This window comes from Xyrauchen texanus, chromosome 39 (assembly GCF_025860055.1).
Source record: "Xyrauchen texanus isolate HMW12.3.18 chromosome 39, RBS_HiC_50CHRs, whole genome shotgun sequence".
In the NCBI taxonomy this organism is placed as follows: domain Eukaryota; kingdom Metazoa; phylum Chordata; class Actinopteri; order Cypriniformes; family Catostomidae; genus Xyrauchen; species Xyrauchen texanus.
In genome coordinates this window covers 12,793,606-12,816,374 of record NC_068314.1, presented here as the reverse complement: position 1 = coordinate 12,816,374, position 22,769 = coordinate 12,793,606, and the positions used below count along the sequence as shown (strand labels likewise).

At 38.2% G+C, this 22,769-nt stretch overlaps 2 protein-coding genes across 2 annotated transcripts; one reads left to right on the top strand and one right to left on the bottom strand.

Moving 5' to 3' along the window:
• Window positions 1-4,177: 4,177 nt before the first annotated feature.
• On the top strand, window positions 4,178-19,003 carry ift52 (intraflagellar transport 52 homolog (Chlamydomonas)). The gene is made up of 13 exons (XM_052110844.1): window positions 4,178-4,703; window positions 5,394-5,481; window positions 5,655-5,784; window positions 6,416-6,491; window positions 6,605-6,676; window positions 8,389-8,515; window positions 8,613-8,696; window positions 10,606-10,674; window positions 11,083-11,237; window positions 11,360-11,447; window positions 16,404-16,512; window positions 18,075-18,220; window positions 18,311-19,003. Exons 1-13 carry the CDS (start codon window positions 4,585-4,587, stop codon window positions 18,353-18,355), a joined length of 1,308 nt encoding a protein of 435 aa, XP_051966804.1. The 5' UTR covers window positions 4,178-4,584; the 3' UTR covers window positions 18,356-19,003.
• A 2,360-nt stretch (window positions 19,004-21,363) lies between these two features.
• Window positions 21,364-21,945, bottom strand: si:ch73-303b9.1 (uncharacterized; the record flags this gene model as incomplete). The annotated part of the gene is made up of 2 exons (XM_052111430.1): window positions 21,364-21,833; window positions 21,909-21,945. Coding segments are annotated over 2 exons (507 nt in total), but the record flags the coding sequence as incomplete, so codon positions are not given.
• Window positions 21,946-22,769: the final 824 nt, after the last annotated feature.

Below are 22,769 nucleotides of genomic sequence, written 5' to 3'. Positions count from 1 at the left end.
GTTGCATCATGCTGTTTCATCATAGCCGCTTCATCATACTTGTTTTGCCAAAATGTTTGCACAACACTTGATTGTTGTGCAAACATTTCTTAAACTAAAGTTAAGTCTCAAGACTTTTACATTGGTCTTTCCAATGTAAGAGACACCAATCAGTGAACACCTTCCATTTTAGCACGTAGAGGCATCTCGTGGATGGTTCTCTGACTTTTAAATTGGTGTTCATGACTGAACGCGTCAATTCTGGCACATCTAGTGTGCTCTGTTCAGGGGCCACACATGCAGGTTCCACAGCTGTGGCTGTGGATACCATAATGTGCCTTGCGCTTGAAAGAGGATCTCCCTCCTCAGTGGTATTTCCCATGGCGAGCTATACGGCATCTCCATCATTTCCGGAAATCATGGCTGGTTTGGCCATTTCAACGCAACTCCTTGTCCTCTCGGACTTTGCATATCACAGAGTGAATCAGGCATACTGGGGGAAATGCATTTTGACGGCCATTTGTTGCAGATCAAGGACAGTTCAACACCACTGACTCTAGAAGTATGTGGCAGGGAATTAACATCATCACGGACTACAAAGGGAATAAAAACTCTGCCATGAACACCGCTGCCTCTCTCCCGGATGAGCTTAATACATTTTATGCTCATTTCGAGGAAAATAACACCACCCTCGTGGAGAGAGCACTCACGGCCGACGCTACAGAAGATGGTTCACTCTCCGTCTGTTGCGGATGTAACCCGATCCTTCCGACGGGTGAACATCTTTAAGCCGCGGGTCCATATGGCATTCTGGGCCACGTCATCAGAGCATGCACATACCAACTGGCTGGTGTTTTTACAGACATTTTCAACCTGTCCCTCTCCCTGTCTGTAGTCCCCACATGCTTCAAAATGTCCACCATTGTGCCTGTACAAAAGGAATCAAAAATCACTTGTTTAAATGACTGGCATCCTGTTGCTCTGACCCCCATCATCAGCAAATGCTTTGAGAGGCTAATCAGAGATTACATCTGCTCTGTGCTGCCCACCTCTTTGGACCCATTGCAGTTTGCCTACCCCAACAACCACTCCACTGATGATGCCATTGCATATACAATACACATTGCTCTCTCCCATCTGGAAAAAAGGAACTCATATGTGAGAATTCTGTTTGTAGACTACAGCTCAGCATTCAACACCATAGTGCCCTCATAGCTTGATGTGAAAATCTGGGCTCTGGGCTAAAAACTGCTCGATGTGCAGACTTGGACTTCCTGTCAGGCAGATGTCAGGAGGTTAGAATGGGCAGCAACATCTCCTCATCACTGACCCTCAACACTGGAGCCCCGCAGGGCTGTGTTCTCAGCCCACTCCTTTATTCCCTATACACACATGACTGTGTGGCAACACATAGCTCCAATACCATCATTAAGTTTGCTGACGATACGACGGTGGTAGGTCTGATCACTGACAATGATGAAACAGCCTACAGAGAGGAGGTGCACACTCTGACATGCTGGTGTCAGGAGCATAACTTCTCCCTCAACGTCAGTAAATCCAAGGAGCTTGTTGTGGACTTCAGGAGGAAAGACAGAGAACTCAGCCCCATTACCATTAATGGAGCACTGGTGGAGAGAGTCAGCAGCTTCAAGTTCCTCGGTATCCACATCACTGAGGAATTCACATGGTCTGTCCACACTGAGGCCATTGTGAAGAATGCTCACCAGCACCTCTTCTTCCTGAGATGGCTGAGGAAGTTTGGAATGAACCACCACATCCTCATACGGTTCTACACCAGCACTGTAGAGAGCATCCTGACTGGCTGCATCACCGCCTGGTACGGCAATAGCATTGCCCACAAACGCAAAGACCTGCAAAGGGTGGTGCGAACTGCCAGAAACATCATCGGAGGTGAGCTTCCCTCTCTCCAGGACATGTATAACAGGCGGTGTGTAAAAAAAGCTCAGAGGATCATCAGAGACTCCAGCCACCCGAGTCATGGGCTGCTCTTACTTCTACTATCAGGCAGGCGGTATCGCAGCATCAGGACCCGCACCAGCCGACTACATGACAGCTTCTTCCCCAAGCAATCAAACACTTGATCTCTCACGATCAATAATCAGCACTGCACTTTATTAATCTTCTTAATCTTCATCTTATTATCTCACACTGGACTGTCATAATTATATTCTCCACAATAGAACTACAGCATATATATATATATATTTTATATACTTTTTAAAATAATGTTTATTGTATGTGCATTCCATATTGTGTGTATTGTACATTGTATATTATTATTGCGTTGTGTATTTATGTGTACATTTGATATGTAAATTGTGTTGTGTAAATATGTTGTTTATTGTAATTGGTATACGTCTCGTCACTGTCATGACTGCTATGTTGCTCGGAACTGCAAACAAGACTTTCACTTAATGTTGCACTTGTGTATATGGTCGTGTGACAATAAAGTGATTTGATTTGATTGATTTGATTATGCGCAACCACTTCCCTATCATGAGCGATGCATTATATCATACGGTAAACAAACAGAATTGTCCTCTGTCCCTTTACACGGATGCATGGTGAGCCCTAATAGGTATTTTAGAATGGGTGCAAAATACCAATCAAACATGATTATATGATCCAATTTCCACATCGGCCACCCCGTTTCAATGGCGATCTGTCTTCCACGGTTTCACCCGAAGAAGTGTCAGTGTTACGAGCCCAAATACACAATCTCATTGTGAAAAACAACTGACAAGCACAAAAAGGGTTTTACAGACATAATTTTTTTATTCCAGAATAATGGCGGACTTCGCCCGATCCTGGATCTGAGACATTGAAATCACGCTCTCACAAAGCACCCATTCAAAATAATTACTCAGAAACAGATCACATGTACGCCCACATGATTGGATTTGCGTCGATAAATCTGAAGGATACGTACTTTCATATCCAAATTGTACGACATCACAGGATTTTTTGAGATTCGCATTTGAGGGAACAGCATATCAATTCAAAGTCCTGTCCTTCGGACTGTCTCTGGCTCCTTGCACATTACAAAGCCCCTCTGAGACTGAGCGGTGTCCACATCTTGAACTACCTCGATGATTGGGTGTTACTGGCGCAATCAGAGGCTCTGTTATGCCAGCACAGATACTTACTGCTTCAGCATCTAAACAGCTTGGGCCTCAATGTGGACTGAGCGAAGTGCACGCTCTCCGCCACATAATAAATCTCCTTTTTGGGAGTCTGCCTCGACTCCACGAGCAGGTGCATGCACCTCACAAGTGAGCGTGTTCAGGCCATTCTACAGTGTCTGTCTCAGTTCAGACTGGGGAGAACTGAAGCTGTTTCAGAAAGCATTTGGATTTATGGCGGCGGCAACTTGTTTTTATAGAGGACAGTTTTGCTCCAAAACAGGCGTGGCTCAAACACCACAGCCAATATTAGAATATAGGTACTGATTGTAGAGAGGTTTCCTTTATTGTAGAGAGGTTTCAACTTGGTTGTGCAAGAAGACATGCCCATATGCATTAATAAACACAATGCCTTGTTCCCTTCCTCTCAGGGAACCAAGGTTACCTATGTAACCAAGGCGATAAGGTCTCTTATATTTTCTCACACTGCTGGTGACTTTTGTAAGTGTTGATGAGAAGAGTTATGTAAATTAAAATAGGAGGGGCTCTTTTAGATTTTCATTTTTCCTCTCTTAAGTTGTAGTTTTGAGAAGGGAGAATGAGAAACAAAAAAATAGAAAAAGGCTAGAATTCTTCTTAAAAAAAAGAATCAATTTGTGTATGTTTGTTTTTACTTGTGCAGAAAAATGAAAAAAGAAAACACCAGTTTTTTCATTATACTTATATTTTTAAATTATTTTTAAAAATATATTATTTTTGTTGCTACCTCAATTCACATTCACTCCGAATTCATGAATTGAATTGGCTTTTTTAATTCAATTCTGAATGGTGCACAACCATGGTACACTGACAAACAGGTTTTAGGGTCGTCCTGTAGTAGGCTAGTGTTTTATGCTATTTACCGTTGGGGGAGAGAAAATAAAATTCTGTTCCTTTGTACCCTATTTTATTTTATTTGTCTATCTTTTTTACTTAAGTATGCAGCACGCACACTAAGAGCGAAGAGAACACTGTTGCTCTGGAGGAACCGCCCCTGGTTACGCTTGTGTTGTCTAAATACCCACAACGCACCGCGCAGGGGCACTTCAACATGTAAATAGCGCGATAACTTTTATTCGTTTTTCGTTTGCTCAATGCATTAACATTATATTCATAAGTCACGTTATATATATGTCATATAGAATAGTTAAGAGTCGCTGTTTTAAAGAAGTGATTAGCGAATTATGTCGCGTTAGCTTGTTAGCTTAGCCGATCATAACGGTGAAATTATAAAACCGATCAAATATGGCAACAGTTGTGAATCCTGTTTACTTGCTGTTGTTATTGTTTTCATTTATAGTTTGAATTATCCTGAGCAAACGCAATATTATTCATTAATCAGTGATTCTTTGTTACTCTGGGAAACAAGGATTTATGTTTTAGTGACAATAATTAAATGTATAGATACTGATCATATCTCAGCATGGACAAAGAACAGCGAAATACCGTTATTTTCAATGCATCCAAACGCGAGATCTTCAGTAATAACTCTGGATTCAAGTCTCTGCAGAAGAAATTAAGAGCACAGTGGAAGATTCAAAGGTAAAACATCTTACATGGGCCAAGAAGCTTTTTATTCAACATCAACATTTTAAATTAAGATGTACATATATGGATGTGGGAAAGTATATCTAAGTTCTGTACCTGCTGGTCACTTTTTCTTCATTAGATCATTCTACCATCTGATACTTTAATTATTAAACCGCAAAGGAAAAATAATATCAAACTTATTATACTTCTATAGTAAGTTATAATTAAATAATTTTACTCTCATAAATAGAATATACCAATTAATATTTTTCTTACTTTAAAAATGATGGAGGCTATTTTATGATGTTATGATGTTAAGATCTGCCCATGGTAAATAATCCAGGGGTACTTGTTGAATCATCACACTTATCAGCCATGTTGAATTTGTTGTCATAAATAAATAAAAACACTTTACATAAAGAGGACAGTCATATAGAAATATTGGTATGGTTCAAAGACAGTCAACAACCCAAACATATTTACCAGTGTAAATGTTTAGACACTATATCACCGGTAATATGCCCATCTATCACAAAATACCACACTCTTCTAATTATTTTGTTTATTCTCAGGGATGTTTATAAAACTGCTTTTAGATTTAGTAGTTCCTTATAGAGTGAAATTAACGATAATACATTTTGCTATTAAGTCAATCAGTAAATAAGCAGTATGGTGTGAATCTCAACGTTTCATGTTCCTCAGCATAAAAGAGGAGCTCACTCTGGAGAAACTCCAAGGAGCGAAGTTATGGGTCACCGCTGGCCCTCGAGAAAAGTTCACTGCTGCTGAGGTGAGAATGTTACCTTCACATAAAGATGTCCACAGTCAATGCATGACAGGCCAACAGCTGAATTAGTCGAAATCAGTATATCGCTGTAGTAGTTTTATATCGATCGACTTAAATGAATGCAAAAGCTTCATAAGGTATGATTTTTATTTTTGTATGTTTCCTGTGTCATTCAGTTGGAGGTTCTTAAGCAATATCTGGACAGTGGTGGAGGTCTTCTTGTGATGCTTGGAGAAGGAGGAGAAATGAAATATGACACTAATATCAACTTTCTTCTGGAAGAGTTTGGCATTATGGTTAATAATGGTGAATGTGAATGTGTTTCTTAAAAATAAGCATTTACAAAATAATGAAACCAATTTAATAATATAGTTTAAAATCATGTGCCAAATTCTTAGACATACATTTTGTATTTTTTGTGTGTTCTGTATATACATTAAAAGACATGTATAGTATTTTCTAAAGATATTTTATTTTATGACTGTAAACATATCTATAAATGGGATAACCATCAAGTGAAAAGTAAAAATATATATTCTTCTTACACATTTAATACATGCATACATAAGTGTTTTTTAAGGTAAGGTACATTTGCTACAAATGTTATGAATTGTAATATAAGCGTCATGAGTGTCATGAAATTTTGATATTAACAATATTTGAAAACAAAACTGCTTCTGCATTTGATGATAAAATAATGCCAAATAGTTTTTCTTTAGAGTCTCAGAACCACCTTGACATTTTGGACTTTATACCACACACAAATATTAATTTGAATTCACAAATTGAAAATGTATTTATCTTAGAAGAGGCACATTGATGTCATTGTCTGTATGAATTCCACATGTAATGCATTTCTGATTTTTCTTTAATAGATTGGGACACATCACACCACCTGGCCACATTCTAATAATGTTATCCTGGCTTGTATTTGCAGATGCCGTTATAAGGAATGTCTATTACAAGTATTTCCATCCCAAGGAAGCACTTGTGTCCAATGGCATTCTGAACAGGTTTGTGTCTCCCATGTATTGTATTTTAAAATGTTTATCACTAGATTTTCTTGTAAAAGTTGAAACAAACCAATCTTTTCAGAAATTCAATGATTGGTATCTTTATTTTTTAGGGAGATTAGTCGTGCTGCTGGTAAAGTGGTCACAGGAGTCACTGATGAAGAAAATACTGGGAATAATTCAAAGTAAGGCAGAGCCGAGACTTCTGAATGCAACATGGAATAAGATTGCATCCTTTTGGAAATAACACAACTGAAAGCTTCTGAGAAATATTTCATCGGGAAGTCAAATGGGGTGAATCGGGCGAAGAAAAGTCTGGGTCATATTTCACCCCAAAACCATTATGATTTTTTAACCACTCCACATATTTAATATTAGCAAACAATAGTTTTGGCAAGTTGTTAAGAACATCTACTTTGTGCACGCTTAATTGACTATATTACAATTCCAGTGGGTCAGAAATGTACGTACACTAAGTTAACTGTGCCTTTAAGCAGGTTGGAAAATTCCAGAAAATGATGTCAAGCCTTTAGAGAATTAGCTTCTGATAGGAGGTGTGCCTGTGGATGTATTTTAAGGCCTACCTTCAAACTCAGTGCCTCTTTGTTTGACATCATGGGGAAAAAAATAAAAAAATGGTGGACCTCCACAAGATTGGTTCATCCTTGGGAGCAATTTCCAAATGCCTGAATGTACCACGTTCATCTGTAAAAACAAAGTACGCAAGTATAAACACCATGGGACCACGCAGCCATCATACTGCTCAGGAAGGAGACACATTCTGTCTCCTAGATATAAACGTAATTTGGTGCGAAAAGTGCAAATCAATCCCAAACAACAGCAAAGGACCTTGTGAAGATGCTGGAGGAAATCTATATCCACAGTAAAACAAGTCTTATATTGACATTACCTGAAAGGCTGCTCAGCAAGGAAGAAGCCAAATGCCCCAAAACTGCCATAAAAAAGCCAGACTACAATTTGCAAGTGCACATGGGGACAAAGATCTTACTATTTGGAGAAATGTCCTGTATTCTGATTAAATAAAAATGTTACTTTTTGGCAATAATGACCATCATTATGTTTGGACGAAAAAGGGTGATGCTTGAAAGCCGAAGATCACCATCCCAACCATGAAGCTCACATCATGAGGAAGGAACATTATGTGGATATGTTGAAGCAGCATCTCAATACATCGTTCAGGAAGTTAAAGCTTGGCGCAAATGGGTCTTCCAAATGGACAATTGCCACATGCATACATCCAAAGTTTTGGCAAAATGGCTTAATGACAACAAAGTCAAGGTATTGGAGTGGCCATAACAAAGCCCTGACCTCAATCCGATTTGGGCAGAACTGAAGTGTGTAGGAGCAAGGAGGCCTACAAACCTGACTCATTTACACCAGTTCTGTCTGGATGAATGGGCCAAAATTCCAGCAACTTATTCTGAGAAGTTTTTGGAAGGCTACACAATATATTTCACCCAAGTTAAACAATTTAAACGCAATGCTACCATATACTAACAAAGTGTTTGTAAACTTCTGACCCACTGGGAATGTGATGAAAGAAAGAAAAGCTGAAATAAATAATTCGCTCTACTAGTATTCTGAGATTTTACATTCTTAAAATAAAGTAGTGATCCTAACTGAGCTAAGACAGGGAAAGGTTTCTACAATTAAATGTCAGGAATTGTGAAAAGTGGAGTTTAAATGTATTTGGCTAAGGTGTAAGTAAACTTCTGACTTCAACTGTATGTATGTATGTATGTATATATGTATTTATATATTTTTAAAACTTTTTGGGGGGGGGGGGTTTGGGTGAAATATGACCTGGATGTGTTTTTTTTCTTGACTGACAGTTTGTGTGAGATTCACCCAATAAATTCTTTTGACATTTTTATAGGGCACTTACGTTCATATACCCTTATGGGGCCACATTAAATGTTATTAAGCCTGCGGTGGCGATCCTGTCCACTGGCTCTGTGTGCTTTCCGCTCAACAGACCTGTGCTTGCCTTCCATCGTGCCAAGGTATGTACATTCAATCAGATTGTGTTTAACCTCAGACCTAGATCTAAACTTTTTCACATTCATTAGGTTTAATGTTTTATTTTCTTTGGTTTTAAAGAATGCGGGCAAATTGGCAGTTCTGGGCTCATGTCACATGTTCAGTGACCAGTACCTGGACAAGGAGGAGAATAGTAAAATAATGGTAGGATATGCAATTATTAGTAGGGTTTTGCCAAAGCAAGCATTGAGGTATGTATTTCTCACACTTTTTGTGAGAATTTGAACAAACCCCTTTCCTTAAAGGGTTAGTTCACCCAATAATTCTCTCATCATTTACATCATTACCTTGTGCCTTCTGCTGAACTCAAACAAAGATTTTTAGAAGAATATCTCAGCTCTGTAAGTCCATACAATGCAAGTGAATGGTGACCAAAACTTTGAATGTCCAAAAAAGACAAAGGCAGCATATAATAATCCATAAGACTCCAGTGGTTTAATCAGTCTTCAGAAGCAATCCAATCGGTTTTGAGTGTGAAAAGTCCAAAATGTAAATAATTTTTCACTGTACATCATGCCATTGCAGTCTCTAGGCACGATCATGATTTCAAACTTCCTATAGTGCCATCTAGTGCCAGAGATTCTTTTATATACATTCACGTCTCTACAATTGGTGAGAGCGTAACGGTTAACTAACGTGTTACGACATTAAGTCACCGTTTGTGGATACTACACAAATGAATGGTGAGAGCCGTAAAGTGACACCTACCTGTCGCAAAATCATCCGTGACTTCTCTTATAAAACAGCGATTTATCATAGAAAACTCCATACACTGTTCATTCTAAAAGGATTTAGTGTAAAACATGTTGAAGATTAGCTGAAATGCAGTCAATTAATTAAGTGATGAGCTTTTTCCTAATAAAAGCTGTTTATTCAGCAGCACACTCGGGCATCTCCTCCATAGACATTCATTCAAAACAAATGGCCTCTTGTCTCCTCACCAGTGTACCGGCATAGAATGTCTATGGGAGTGCTGCGTTATGGTATTTTAGGCTAAGCTTGTAGGCTCCCCTATTAGAATGGTTCTGCTAGCGCTCTACGCATGTGTCAAGAACTAGGAAGTTTGATCGAGCTTGAAATCATGATCATGCCTTGAGACCGCAATTGCAAGATATACAGTGAAAATGTTTTGGTTTGGCTCACTCAAAACCAATTAGATCGCGTCAGAAGACATTGATTAATCCACTGGAGTCGTATGAATTATGTTTATAATGATGATATTTGGACCTTCAGCGTTCTGGTCACTATTCACTTGAATTGTATGGACCTACAGAGCTGAGATTTTCTTCTAAACCTTCTTCTGCAGAAGAAAAAAGTCAGTAACACTTTACATCAAGGTTCCATTTGTTAGCATTAGTTAACAACATTAGTTAACATGAACTAACAATGAACAATACTTATTAAGCATTTATTAATCTTAGTTAATGTTAATTTCAACATATACTAATACATTTTTAAATCAAAAGTTGTATAAGTTAAGACTAGTTAATGCACTATGAACTAACAATGAACAGTTGTAACAATTGTAACTAACGTTAATAAAGATTAATAAATTATATAACAAATATATTGTTAATTGTTAGTACATTATACCTAATGCATTTTCTAATGTAATCAAATGGAACCTTATTGTAAAGCATTACCAAAAAAATCATACACATCTGGGACGGCATGAGGATGAGAAAATAAGCAAATAAATAAGGGAATTTTCATTTTTGGGTGCACTGTCCCTTTAAGAATTAAAATTTGACATGTGACTTACCCTGCAAAAAGTCCATATGCTTGTATTGAAAAGAGGTCCCACACAGCTATATTATGATTAAGACTCTTTCAACTTTGGCGACTGCCTGTAACAAGCAACCACATGGAAAAGCCTTAAGAACCATATAGCAATTGTCTGGCAACCACCCACTTCTTCCTAGCATTGTGGTGGTGAGCTTTGCACAGTCAATCACACACACATAAAAAAAAGTTGTTTTTTTTAAACTACTAAAACTGTTGTGATTGTCATTTTTTTTGTACTATAAGTGAATATAATTTATATATGTTCCAGGATATTGTTTTCCAGTGGCTCACAACAGATAGCATTCACCTCAACCAGATAGATGCAGAAGACCCAGAGGTGAGTGGTTACACTAGTTGCCTGCTCAACTGAGTTCATTATTTTCAAAACATCTGGCCGAACTACATAAAAGCTCCACTGGACATGCTTAAAGAGTTTTAAGTAACATTGGGTGAGTTTGACTTCATGTGGTCAGATTACTATCAGATTGGGCATGCACAGGGCCTTTTCTGAGCATATGTGGGCCCTAAGAAAAATACTGGAACAAGTATCCTACTTTGTTGCACTTGATGTGGCTCATTAAAACTAATAACAGGAGGCAGCAAAAATGGCTTTAGCCATTGTGGTACAAAAGGCAACAGCTGTTATATGCCACATTTACTAGTCGGATCAGTAAGAATGCATGAAGTGACTAAGTGTAAATATACCACTGTTCCTCAGTGAATACATTGTCTTTGTGTTGTCCAGATCACAGACTACACCATGCTGCCAGACACAGGGAGTCTGTCCAACCAGCTGAGGGTGTGTCTGCAGGAGGGAGACGAGAACCCGCGAGATTTCACATCTCTATTTGACATGTCTCTGCTGAAGCTGCACACAAACACACTTCCCTCATTCATAGAGTAAGAATAAAGGCCTTCAGCCTTTAAAACCCGCATATACGTAATTATTTAGCATTGCCAGTGCCCTGTGTGATCCAAATAATTTGAGTGTCATTGTAAACTAACTTTGTTTTTATTTCCAGTGCTTACAAGCAGCTGAATGTCAAACGTGAACCTCTGCAGTTGATCACACCACAGTTTGAAACGCCTCTGCCCCCTCTGCAGCCTGCTGTGAGTCCTCTTGTTTCCCTCCTCACATTAGATCCTATGCATACATATTTGTCTTTAGTAGTCACTTAAAGACAACATAAAGGAAAAAAAGATATTTTAGGTGAACTGCTCCTTTAACTGGTGGGTCATTTTTTAGCACAGACCTGACAAGGACATACGCAAAATAAAATGCTCTCTTTTAAAAGAAGACTCTTAGGAGATGCTGTACAAAATTCAGAACTAATTGAAGACAGAAAGAAATTATTTAGAAAATCTTTATAAATTATTACCAAATAATATTTGCATTAAAAATAGATGACACTGTCCTTTCAACAACCTAAAAACTCAATGGAAGCCACAAGTCATAGGTCTTACCATGTTCTAGTTATAATCTGTGGTGATAACACTCTACTTTGTGCTTTAAAGACAATGGGTCTGTTCCAAAACCTAGTGAGCATCCTCCAGAGGCAGCATTCTAAGGCATCATAGCGCACTCCTGATGCGAAGGCTGTTCCAAAAGCTAGGTATCTTAATTATGCTGCCTCTTAAGATACAGCTGAAGTCAGAAGTTTAAATACACATAGGTTGAAGTCATTGAAAGTCAAAGACAGATTGTTTCACTTTTAATTGACTATATCACAATTCCTGTGGGTCAGAAGTTTACATACAGTAGTTAGCTGTGCCTTTTAGCAGCTTGGAAAATTCCAGAAAATTATTTCAAACCTTTAGACTATTAGCCAATTAGCTTCTGATAGGAGGTGTACTGAATTGGAGGTGTACCTGTGGATGTATTTTAAGGCCTACCTTCAAACTCAGTGCCTCTTTGCTTGACATCATGGGAAAATGAAAAGAAATCAGCCAAGACCTCAGAAAAAAATTGTGGACTTCAACAAGTCTGGTTCATCCTTGGGAGCAATTTCCAAATGCCCGAAGGTACCACGTCATCTGTACAAATAATGGTACGCAAGTATAAACTCCACTTTGACCACGCAGCCATCATACCGCTCAGGAAGGAGACACATTCTGTCTACTAGAGATGAACGTTGTTTGGGGTGAAAAGTGCAAATCAATCCCAAAACAACAGCAAAGGACCTTGTGAAGATGCTGGAGGAAACAGGTAGACAAGTATCTATATCCACAGTAAAACAAGTCCTATATCGACATTACCTGAATGGCTGCTCAGCAAGGAAGAAGCCACTGCTCCAAAACCACCATAAAAAAGCCAGAATACAGTTTGCAAGTGCACATGGGAACAAAGCTCTTACTTTTTGGAGAAATGTCCTATGGTCTGGTGAAACAAAAATTTAACTGTTTGGCCATAATGGCCATCTTTATGTTTGGTGGAAAAAGTGTGAGGCTTGTGAGCCGAAGAACACCATCCCAACCATGAAGCATGGAGGTGGCAGCATCATGTTATGGGGGTGCTTTGCTGCAGGAGGTACTGGTGCACTACACAAAATAGATGGAATCACAAGGAAGGAAATTTATGAGGAAAGCATGTAGCAACATCTCAAGGCATCAGCAAGGAAGTTAAAGCTCGGTCGCAAATGGGTCTTACTGTACAACTCGACTCGGATTTCCACTGTGGATAGTACCTGGTACTTTTTTTAGTACCACCTTGATCGAGGTTCCAAGCGAGCCGAGCCAATTCTAAATGTGACTTCAAAACCCTGCAGATCACTGATTGGTCAGAGAGAATCATCACTACCAGCATCTCTGGATTTGCAACACGGGACATCGACCCGCTAGATTTAAATTTAGCAACAGCTATAGCAGTATCATTTGTTCTAGTGACTTTCGAATTGTAGAAAGAAACGGCTTTGCGCAAACCATGCAGTAGTCAATAAACGAGGTGCAAACGTTCCTCTCGTTAGCGGCGAACGAAACAACGCAAAACAAAAAAGTCTTTCAGGAAGTCTCAGCTGTTGGCCGCACACGGCTACCACCGGAACTACCAACAGTGCAGGGAAAAGTAACAAAAAGTGTCTACGGCACCATCAAGGAAAAGTGGAAGTGGTTTGACCAAATGGACGCTATCTAGACTGGCGAGCAATGGGAGGGAGAGTGCCCTGGACTTAGCCACAGCGTTGTTGGAGTCGACGATGGAGGATGGTATGTTAACACTATACTCTGCTTGAAAGCTTCACTTTATTTAGTTGACCAGCTACTAGAAAGCTAGCTTCTAAAACAACCTGGCCAATTTAAATGTTACACTTGTGTAAAATCACCATGCAACAACTGCTCTGTGCAGCACAATGAGCTAGTAGCTAACAGCTAGTGGTCCTGTTATTGTTTATGGTCAGTAATGTTTGTGTCGCGTTTAAGATGATGTCATGGCAGTAGAGGCAGCGCAACTATGACGATCAGCCTATAATCCCACCCACGTTGAGGTGGCACTAAACTGCAGTGGAAAAGCAAGCTTACAAAAGTAAAGCGAGTAGAGTCGACTCGAGTCGAACCGTAGCGTGCAGTGGAAAAGTGCCACAAATGGAAGATGACCCCAAGCATACCTCCAAAATTGTGGCAAAATGGCTTAAGGACAACAAAGTCAAGGTATTGGAGTGGTCATCACAAAGCCCTGACCTCAATCTGATAAAACATTTGTGGGCAGAACTGAAAAAGTGTGTGTAGCAGGTTCATTATCTTGGCAATGAAGGAGTCAGGAGGCAGTGAACTGTCAAAGTGAGTATTTTTATTACTCTTCAGCGTCATTCACAAAACCTAAATAAAAAGGGCACTCAGTGGCCAAGTAGTCACACACACAAATGAGTAAATGCCTCGTGCACCTTTTTATATCGCCCTCTGCCATCACTACAACAAGAAACAGGTGACGAGCCTTACCGCTCTCTCTCTCCCGCAGACAGATACACGACCACGCCCCCATCACCATAGTGTGCGAGCAAGGAGGCCTACAAACCTCACTCAGTTAAACCAGTTCTGTCTGGAGGAATGGGCCAAAATTCCAGCAACTTATTGTGAGAAGCTTGTGGAAGACTACCCAAAACGTTTGACCCAAGTTAAACAATTTAATCGCAATACTAACAAAGTGTTTGTTAACTTATGACCCACTGGGAATGTGATGAAAGAAAGAAAAGCTCAAATAAATAATTCTCTCTACTATTATTCTGACATTTCACATTATTAAAATAAAGTAGTGATCCTAAATGAGCTAAGACAGGGAATGTTTTCTATGATTAAATGTCAGGGTTTGTGAAAAACTGAGTTTAAATGTATTTGGCTAAGGTGTATGTAAATGTCTGACTTCAACTGTTTCTCATTTTAGCCAAATTCTAAGGTAGCATCAGATGTATCCTTCCCCGGGTAGGCATTCAGCAAGGAAGAATGCACCGTGATGAGCTCGGCAGAAAAATAAATCCAAGATGGTGGACGAAGCGAGAGAAATTTAGATTATAAATATATTTATAATCCATTCAATACTGAAAAGTATTGATAAATATCAATTTAATGTGATACAAAACCAAATATTTTACCCCAAATTTGTGTGTGCTGTGTGTATTTATGCTCATTAGATGATTGTGTTGTCTCCCTTGTGTCACCTGTATTGAAATCAGTTGCGAGTCCAGTGTCCCATTTGAATGATTCACGGAGGAAGAGTGACATTGCAAGGCATATTTATCTGACTTTTTTGTAAAAAATTTTTTAAATTACACAGTAATTTGATCCAAATATCATTTAGTTGAGCCTTCAAATTGGATTTGAAAAATTACTTCCAGATTTTACATTTTGACATTAAGTGGTGACCCAACACAGTACCAAAATGGTTTATTGTACAAAAGTTAAAAGAAATAGTGTCCTCAACATTGTTGCAAAGGCCCAACAATGTGCAAAATTATTAGCATGACATAGGCTAAATAGGAAAATTTCATATAGGAAACATTTCTATAACAGTGGTGTGATTTAGCATATGGAACAAACATTGGGCCATATTACCAAGTGACAGAAGAATTTGTTCCAAAATACCTTTGATATCGACAAAAGAAATCAACCCTTCAATAAGCACCGAACTTCCCATAGGAATGAATGGGAGATTAACATCAACTGTGCATTATTGACAATATTCTTACATGGGCTGGAATGAAGAGTGACAATGCAAGGCATATTTATCTGACTTTTTTGTAAAAGAAATAGTTAAATTACACCGTAATTTGATTGAAAACTGTGGAGACTGTGAATCAGAATTGAGGCAAATGATTATCACGGTCACTTGAAAAGAGAAAAGTGTCATTTGATAGCGATTCCACACCTGATAACATTAGTGTAAGTGAACAGACCTGCTCATTACACACTCACTATGATGCTGTGAACTATTTATTTACTAATCGCCTTTACTAAGACCTGAAACAAATACATCAATTAATTAATGTTAAGTTATTAGCTTTGATTTACCTCAGTGCAAATGTAAGTGTCCTTGCTGATGTTATTCATGTTCATTTAGGAATGAGGGGTATTACAGTTTAATCCATAGCATGCTTTTCTCATATTTATTTAAAGATTTTTTTTAAATAAAATAAAAACACTGATTGTATCATCTCTGGGTACCTCGTGTTGTTATTACAAGTGAACCGACAACAATGCATTTGACCTTTTTTGGATAATTTTGATCAAGTTCTGCTTAAAACAACTCAAACACACATTACTCCCATAGGCTCTCATTGGAAAATAGCAAACATGTTTCAGAGTAATGGCGGCCCGACAACATTTGCTAAGACAGGATTGGTCAGAAACACTTTTAAGGTTAGACTTGGTGAACGGTCAGTTGGAAGTATTTTATCCTAATTGATGAGCCTATTTATTTTACGATACCTTGCATCAATGCCTGATTATGGGGTCAGTTGGATTTTCTTATTTGCATTTACCATTGTTTACTCTGCTGTCTGTGACCCAGACAGAAGAAACCTGCGACTCAGGTGTTCTATGTCTGGTCTTCATTCCACTGAAGCTTTATTTTTTGTTCAGGTCTTTCAGCCAGCCTTTCGTGACCTGCGCCCGCCCATGCTTGACCTTTTTGACCTTGATGAGACCTTTTCTTCAGAGAAAGTGAGGCTGGCTCAGCTTTCAAATAAATGTGAGTTTCTGTGATGCAATTCATTCAGCTTAGGCTCTGCACGGCCACATACACATTAGATTTTTTTAAATGTTACGCAACAATTGAGAACAATTGGCGGATTCTTGCGTCTCTAGGTACAGTTTTTTTTTCTTTTTTAAATGCTAGCACATTCTCCCTCCTCCAATTCCAAGTTTAAATCTTTTACCCATAATCTCTTGAGAGTGGTCGAGACTCCGTCCCCCAGACTCTGAATCAATAAGGAATGCCTCATGGCCTTTTCCAAAAGCAGAAATCACCACTCCTAGAGTATCTGCTGCTTTAGGGGGGGTGTGCTACTCCCAAGAATAGTACAGAGCAAGTGCCGTAGCTAAACTCTCAGAAAGATCACGAGTGTATTAACCCCCCAATGAACAATACTTTTAAAGCATTTGCTAATCTTAGTTAATGTTCATTTCTAATATAGTAATACATTTTTTAAATCAAGTTGGACTGGTTAACATGAGTTACTGCACTATGAACTAACATGAACTAACACGGAAGAATAAAATTTTTATTAACTAACATTAACAAAGCTTAATGCTGTAAAAATATCCAGCTCATTGTTTGTTCATGATACCTAATGCTTTAACTAATGTTATCGAATGGAACCTTATTGTAAATGTTACCTAAATATTGATATTTTTAATGAAAAGCACTATATGAATACATATACAATAAAACAATAAATATTGTTTCAAAGCAGCTTTACAAGAGAATAGTGAATTACAACCCTTACTGCTTATAAGTGTTGTTTTTTTCATAATGAATGAATTGATATGCGAATTTACTTTTATTTGTGTTTTATTTCTTACTATGGCTGTCAATAAAATAAAAGAATCGCAATAATTCTAATGATTTCAGAATGATATGGTAATGATGTCAAATAACGTCAACGTTTTAACATTTAAATTTTTTTCTATTAAATGTTTGGCGGACCCCCTTGCGGCCCCCTGGGGGTCCCAGGACCTGTTTGAAAACCCCTGTCCTATAGAACCCTTTGATGCTTAACCTTCCACCAAGATTGTTAGAAGAGTTACAACAGATGCTTTTTTTAGTAATTCTATGTAGTAGATACATTTGATTTGAATTCGACATAAACCATGTAATGTTGCATTTCCTAATAAGGTTTTGGTCACTTGGCAGTAACTACACTTTATTTAATCACCAAAGCCAATTTTTACTTACATTTGGCACTTGGTCAGTGTTAATTTTAGACCTTGCAGCCATGTAAAAAAAAAATTATACTGTTGTTGTTGTGATCGGTATGTCATTGAGTGTGTTTACATGCACACCAATACACTGATAACAACCAAATATCATTTTATTCAAAAACTCAGACGAAGCAAGCAAACCGCATTTATATGAGATGTCAAAACGTAAGCAGACATGCGAGCAAAACTTGCGCACATTGGATAAGAATGCCGGTAAAGGTGTTTTCATGCAACGTGAAATTGGGGTGATGGGAAAAAATCTATGTTTGCCTATTGGTTTATGCTAAAATCAATAAACCATACTTTAATGGATTGGTTATCTTCCCTAAGGTACCGACGATGATCTTGAGTTCTATGTCCGTAAATGTGGAGACATCTTAGGAGTGACTGGGAATTTAGACAATGACAAGAGAGATGCGAAGCACATACTGGAACACATCTTTTTCCAGGTGGTGGAGTTCAAGAAACTCAACGAAGTGAGTTGAACATTTTGAATTTGCTTGAACATGGATTTAGTCTTCGATGAAGAGATGCATTTTAATTTAACAATTTTTCCTTTCCCCAAGGAACATGATATTGACACAACAGAAGCAAGGTTCAAAATCTACTGAAGCTGGAAGGACTTCTGAACTGTGGAGCAATATAACATTGGATCGTGTTGATGTGTGTACATATATAGACACTCGGACGGCAACTGAAACAGGTGCTCTTCAGCACTGCTCCAAGTGTGTGAACAGTCAGATGTGGTTTATTAGAACTCAGTGATCTGTCTTACTCAAGCTGTCTTTGCCTGGTTTGAGGTATACACAACTTTTCTTGTAATAAATATTTACCATTAGTTTTTTCAATAAATGAAAAATGGAAGCAGTGTTTTCTTGTTTGAACATTTTATTTACACACAAATATTTTTTACATACACAAAATTCCAGTTGATGAAATGGTAATAAAATCATATTACAGAACCAATTCATGTGGTCCAATCACATAGTAAAACTATTCAAATTCAAACGTATCCTATTCATCAATACATATTCTTTGACATTGCTTTTGATAGTGCATACCAGACAATATAGTGCATTCCAGACAACTCGGAACTCTAAATATTCCCTCTTGCTACTTGAAAATAATGACTGGAACGCCACTCAAAGTTGGATATGCGACATCTAAAGTTGGGGTAAATTGATAAACCTGACTTCAGTAAGAAGTGTCATTTGATGTCATTTCCAAAATGGTGGGGCCCAAAGAGCATAAACTGTAGCTGGGTGTTGTGAAACTTATTCATATTTATTGCACAAAATGGATGAATATGCTATATACAATAAATATACTTTGTGTATCAATCAATGCCTTCACTTATTTTGCTCATTAAATAGCTCCTAGATAGAGAAGGGTCTGTCTGTGTCCTACGAGGCACACCCACAACAAGTTATACTCATTCAAATAACTGGCAAAATACGGAGGTCTTGCCACAGTTGGCAGTCACATTCACACACCATTTTTTTTTATTTAAATGATGGTTTGTAAAGTTAGTAAATATACCACAACTTAAAAGGAATATTCCGGGTTCAATTCAAGTTAAGATCAACCTACAGCATTCTTAGCATATTGTTAATTACCACAAAAATTAATTTAGACTTGTCCATCCATTGTGGTAATGATTCTAGGGCCCCACAACAAATTCTAAACAGTATTTTTAAATAGGAAATGGGCCCAGAGCAATATAAAGTCAGGGCGCCCAGAATACCTTGCTACAGCCATGTGGGTAGTTTGCCATCGCTGAGTTCACAGTGGCATATTACCCATACTACTTCTGCCATATGTGTCTATGGCAGAAATAGTATGAGCAGTAAGCAATTCAGAGCAGTAAGCAATTCAGAACAGCAGCCAGACACTTGACTATCAGTGACGTGCGGTGATGTCTTAAAGAGGCTAGGCACTGAGTTATGAAAGCCAGATTACCTGATTTATTGTTTAAGATAATAATACGTAATAACAGTGAACGTTACGCACAAGCGCGGCATATCAAGAAATGTACAAATCAGGATGTATATCGTGTACTCTCTCTCTCTCACGCACACACACAAGCGCGTAAACAGTGAACGTTACGCATTTATTAGATCCTTCAAAACCTCTCGGTTTTCCTTTACCTTTTCATTGTGGTAGGTTATATTCAGCTTCCTTTGATCGTCAAGTGCAAGGTCGATCCGAGATTTTCCAAAGGTTTTCAGTGTAATTTGACACTGGATGTGAGCTGACGACTTTTCATGCTTGGTTAAAGCTGCGGGCAGGTTGTTCAAATCACAATATCCCGCTGAAGTCCAAACAGTCTGACTGGTTGAAAAAAGCAGGCAGGGATAGCAGTACAGCCGCTGATTGTTAGCACAGCCACATAGCCAATCTTTTCTTACATGCCAATCAGTTTGAAATGATCGGATAATTTTTGGGCCCTTTTGCTGTACTAGTCCATCTAAGGCTGGCGTAGACCTCCCTCTTGCAATTAACTCATATTTGGAATTAAAATCGAGCTTGGAAAAATTTCTTAATTCCGTGATTATGGCCGGTGCTGTCATTTTGATTTTGGCGGGGATTAGGCATGTACGCTAGCTGTGGTGTGATGACGTTAGCTACGCAAATGTCCAGGAATATCTCGATTTTAATTGGTCCATGTCTGATACGTAACGGAGATGATTACGGGCATAACATATTTACGTCAAAAGGCACAGCAGATTTGTGCTTTTTGCCGTACATGTTAAAGAATACAGGATCGAAATGCGCATGCGCAACATGGGTTTTCCGCTTGTTGTCTGCAATGAATGGACCGTAAAAGCACTGCTTATTCTACCATTTGTTTTTAGTTGATTATGCGTAACTGCTACATTTGTCATCATAACGTCTAAACAATTGGAATAACACACATATTGCATATATAAATCACAAGAATAAAAATACAAATACAAGTTTATTATTTAATAAACATTTCATTTTAGAATTTTGGCAGGGTAGGCAGTGCCTAGTTTGCCGACCCGCTAGCATCTAGAATGCGGTGTAGCTTGTTTGACATGTAACCTTGATGTGTGATTGACTAGAACACATTAAGGTCATTAGTGGGAAATTTCATTCTAGAGGGAACGCATAACTCATATGCTGCTTCTCATCCAGAAAACTGGATGAGAAGCAGCATATGAGTTATGCGTTCCCTCTAGAATTTCCAGTGGGTTTTTAGAACCAAGATTTTCTATTCAGATCCAAGTAAATTAAGGTCTGTGGTTAACATTACAAAAGTCTTCCAAAAGACACAAATTCCATACATTCATACCTCAAATGTGAATTTTGAAGCAGCTTTTACTTAAATGAAAGTTGAGAATTTAAAGCCAATTAAGGACCACAACTACCACAAGGATATGGATTTGCATACTTGATGAACCAGCTGTTGTAGTCCTCAAATAACAAATTGGATTATTTTGTGAACCAATTGAATGTTGTAGAGGAGTTTTAAATTTGTTTTCAAAAATTGTTGATCAGACCTCATTTTATATCCAAACCCACCATTTAAAAAAAAAGAAATTTGAAATTCCATTTAATTGCTTAAAAAAAAAAAAAAAAAAGGACATAAGCCACTCTACTGCATGTCTTTGTCCATAGCTTTAGCTGATGGGTTAATGGGACTCCAGGTGGATTCCAAGCATGACTTTGGGCTCTCCACTATGGGCTTGACAAAGGAGACTTCCCATAAGGGTTGGGTGGTGGTCAGGTCGACACAAGACAGGTCTAACGAGCCTGCCACATTGGGCTTTTGAAATTTCACCCTCTCATAAGGTGTGGATGACTTGCCCTCGACAGGACTGCTTAGCCCTGTGGCCAGGGTGTTGCCTGGAGAGAGAATATTCTTGCTGAGGGCAACTAAAGGTGATAAAACACTTGTAGAGTAGTTCAGACATGGTGTAGCTGTGGAGTTGGTCTCCAAATATTCCAACACAATGCCTTTGCTTGGTCTCAAGCTGAAATCGACTGAAACCGCTGATAAAGATAGACTCTGATCTGTACAAAATCCTCTGTCAAGGTCTGAGCCCTCATAGCTCCTGGTCAGTTCTACAAAATAAGTGCTTAATTAAGTATTTTTCAAAGATGTCACACTGTAAATGATTTTAAATACAAAGAATTTACCAGGTCTATCACGTCCTGCATCCATTAGGAAGGTTTGGGGTTAATTAGATCCAGCTTGTATTTATAGCTGTGCTTGATTAGGCCATTTATGGGTAATACTCCAAATTGCATGCTTTGCATGTGGCCATGACTTTTTATTTAGATGATTTTTTATTTAGAAACACTTTAGAACATAACTTTATAAACCGTAATGTTATTCACTTGTATTGTATCAGGAACAATACCTAATGCATTACAATTATTAAAAGTACTGATGTGCTAACTAAGTCAGCTGTTTAGCCAACTTCCGCAAGAATAAGACCGCCCAATCCCTTAAACCAAGCGTCCTCTCTCCACAACTCCGCCCCCCAAAGACAATTCTGTCTGTCTGTAGGCTACAACCAATACACACAAGAAAAAAGATTATGTCAGATATGTAGCATACTGCAATTTTAGAGACATTTTAGAGCAGTAAAACATGCATTTTTTATATTTTTAATTTAATATTATTTTTAAACACAACACAGCATAGGAAGACATAAACAGTACGGATGATCGAAGGAAATATATATATTGTCGAATTTTGAAATGTATTCAATTTCATCCTTAAAATGGGTTCAGTATCAGGTAAAAAAACATACTGATAACATTTATAACTATATGACTCACTACAATATTAATATGTATCAGGAAAACATTTCCCTGATTATCTCATTTTGGTAATTTTTGTGTATTTCTACATGCATAAGGATAGTCAGACGGTGTGATTTACATACATCACAACGGTCTTGTTAATATTATCGAACACAATTTTTTTTTAAGCAAAAGTGTTTTAAAATTGCACCTATGGTTTACATGTTTTCATAACTTGTAGTTATTCAC

Bases quoted from the DNA above. Each gene is read 5' to 3' on its own strand.
- ift52 (XM_052110844.1), top strand. From the start codon at position 4,585: ATGGACAAAGAACAGCGAAATACCGTTATTTTCAATGCATCCAAACGC. The intron at 10,675-11,082 runs GTGAGTGGTTAC...TGTGTTGTCCAG, and splicing joins TAGATGCAGAAGACCCAGAG to ATCACAGACTACACCATGCT. The intron at 11,238-11,359 runs GTAAGAATAAAG...TTTTATTTCCAG, and splicing joins ACACTTCCCTCATTCATAGA to TGCTTACAAGCAGCTGAATG.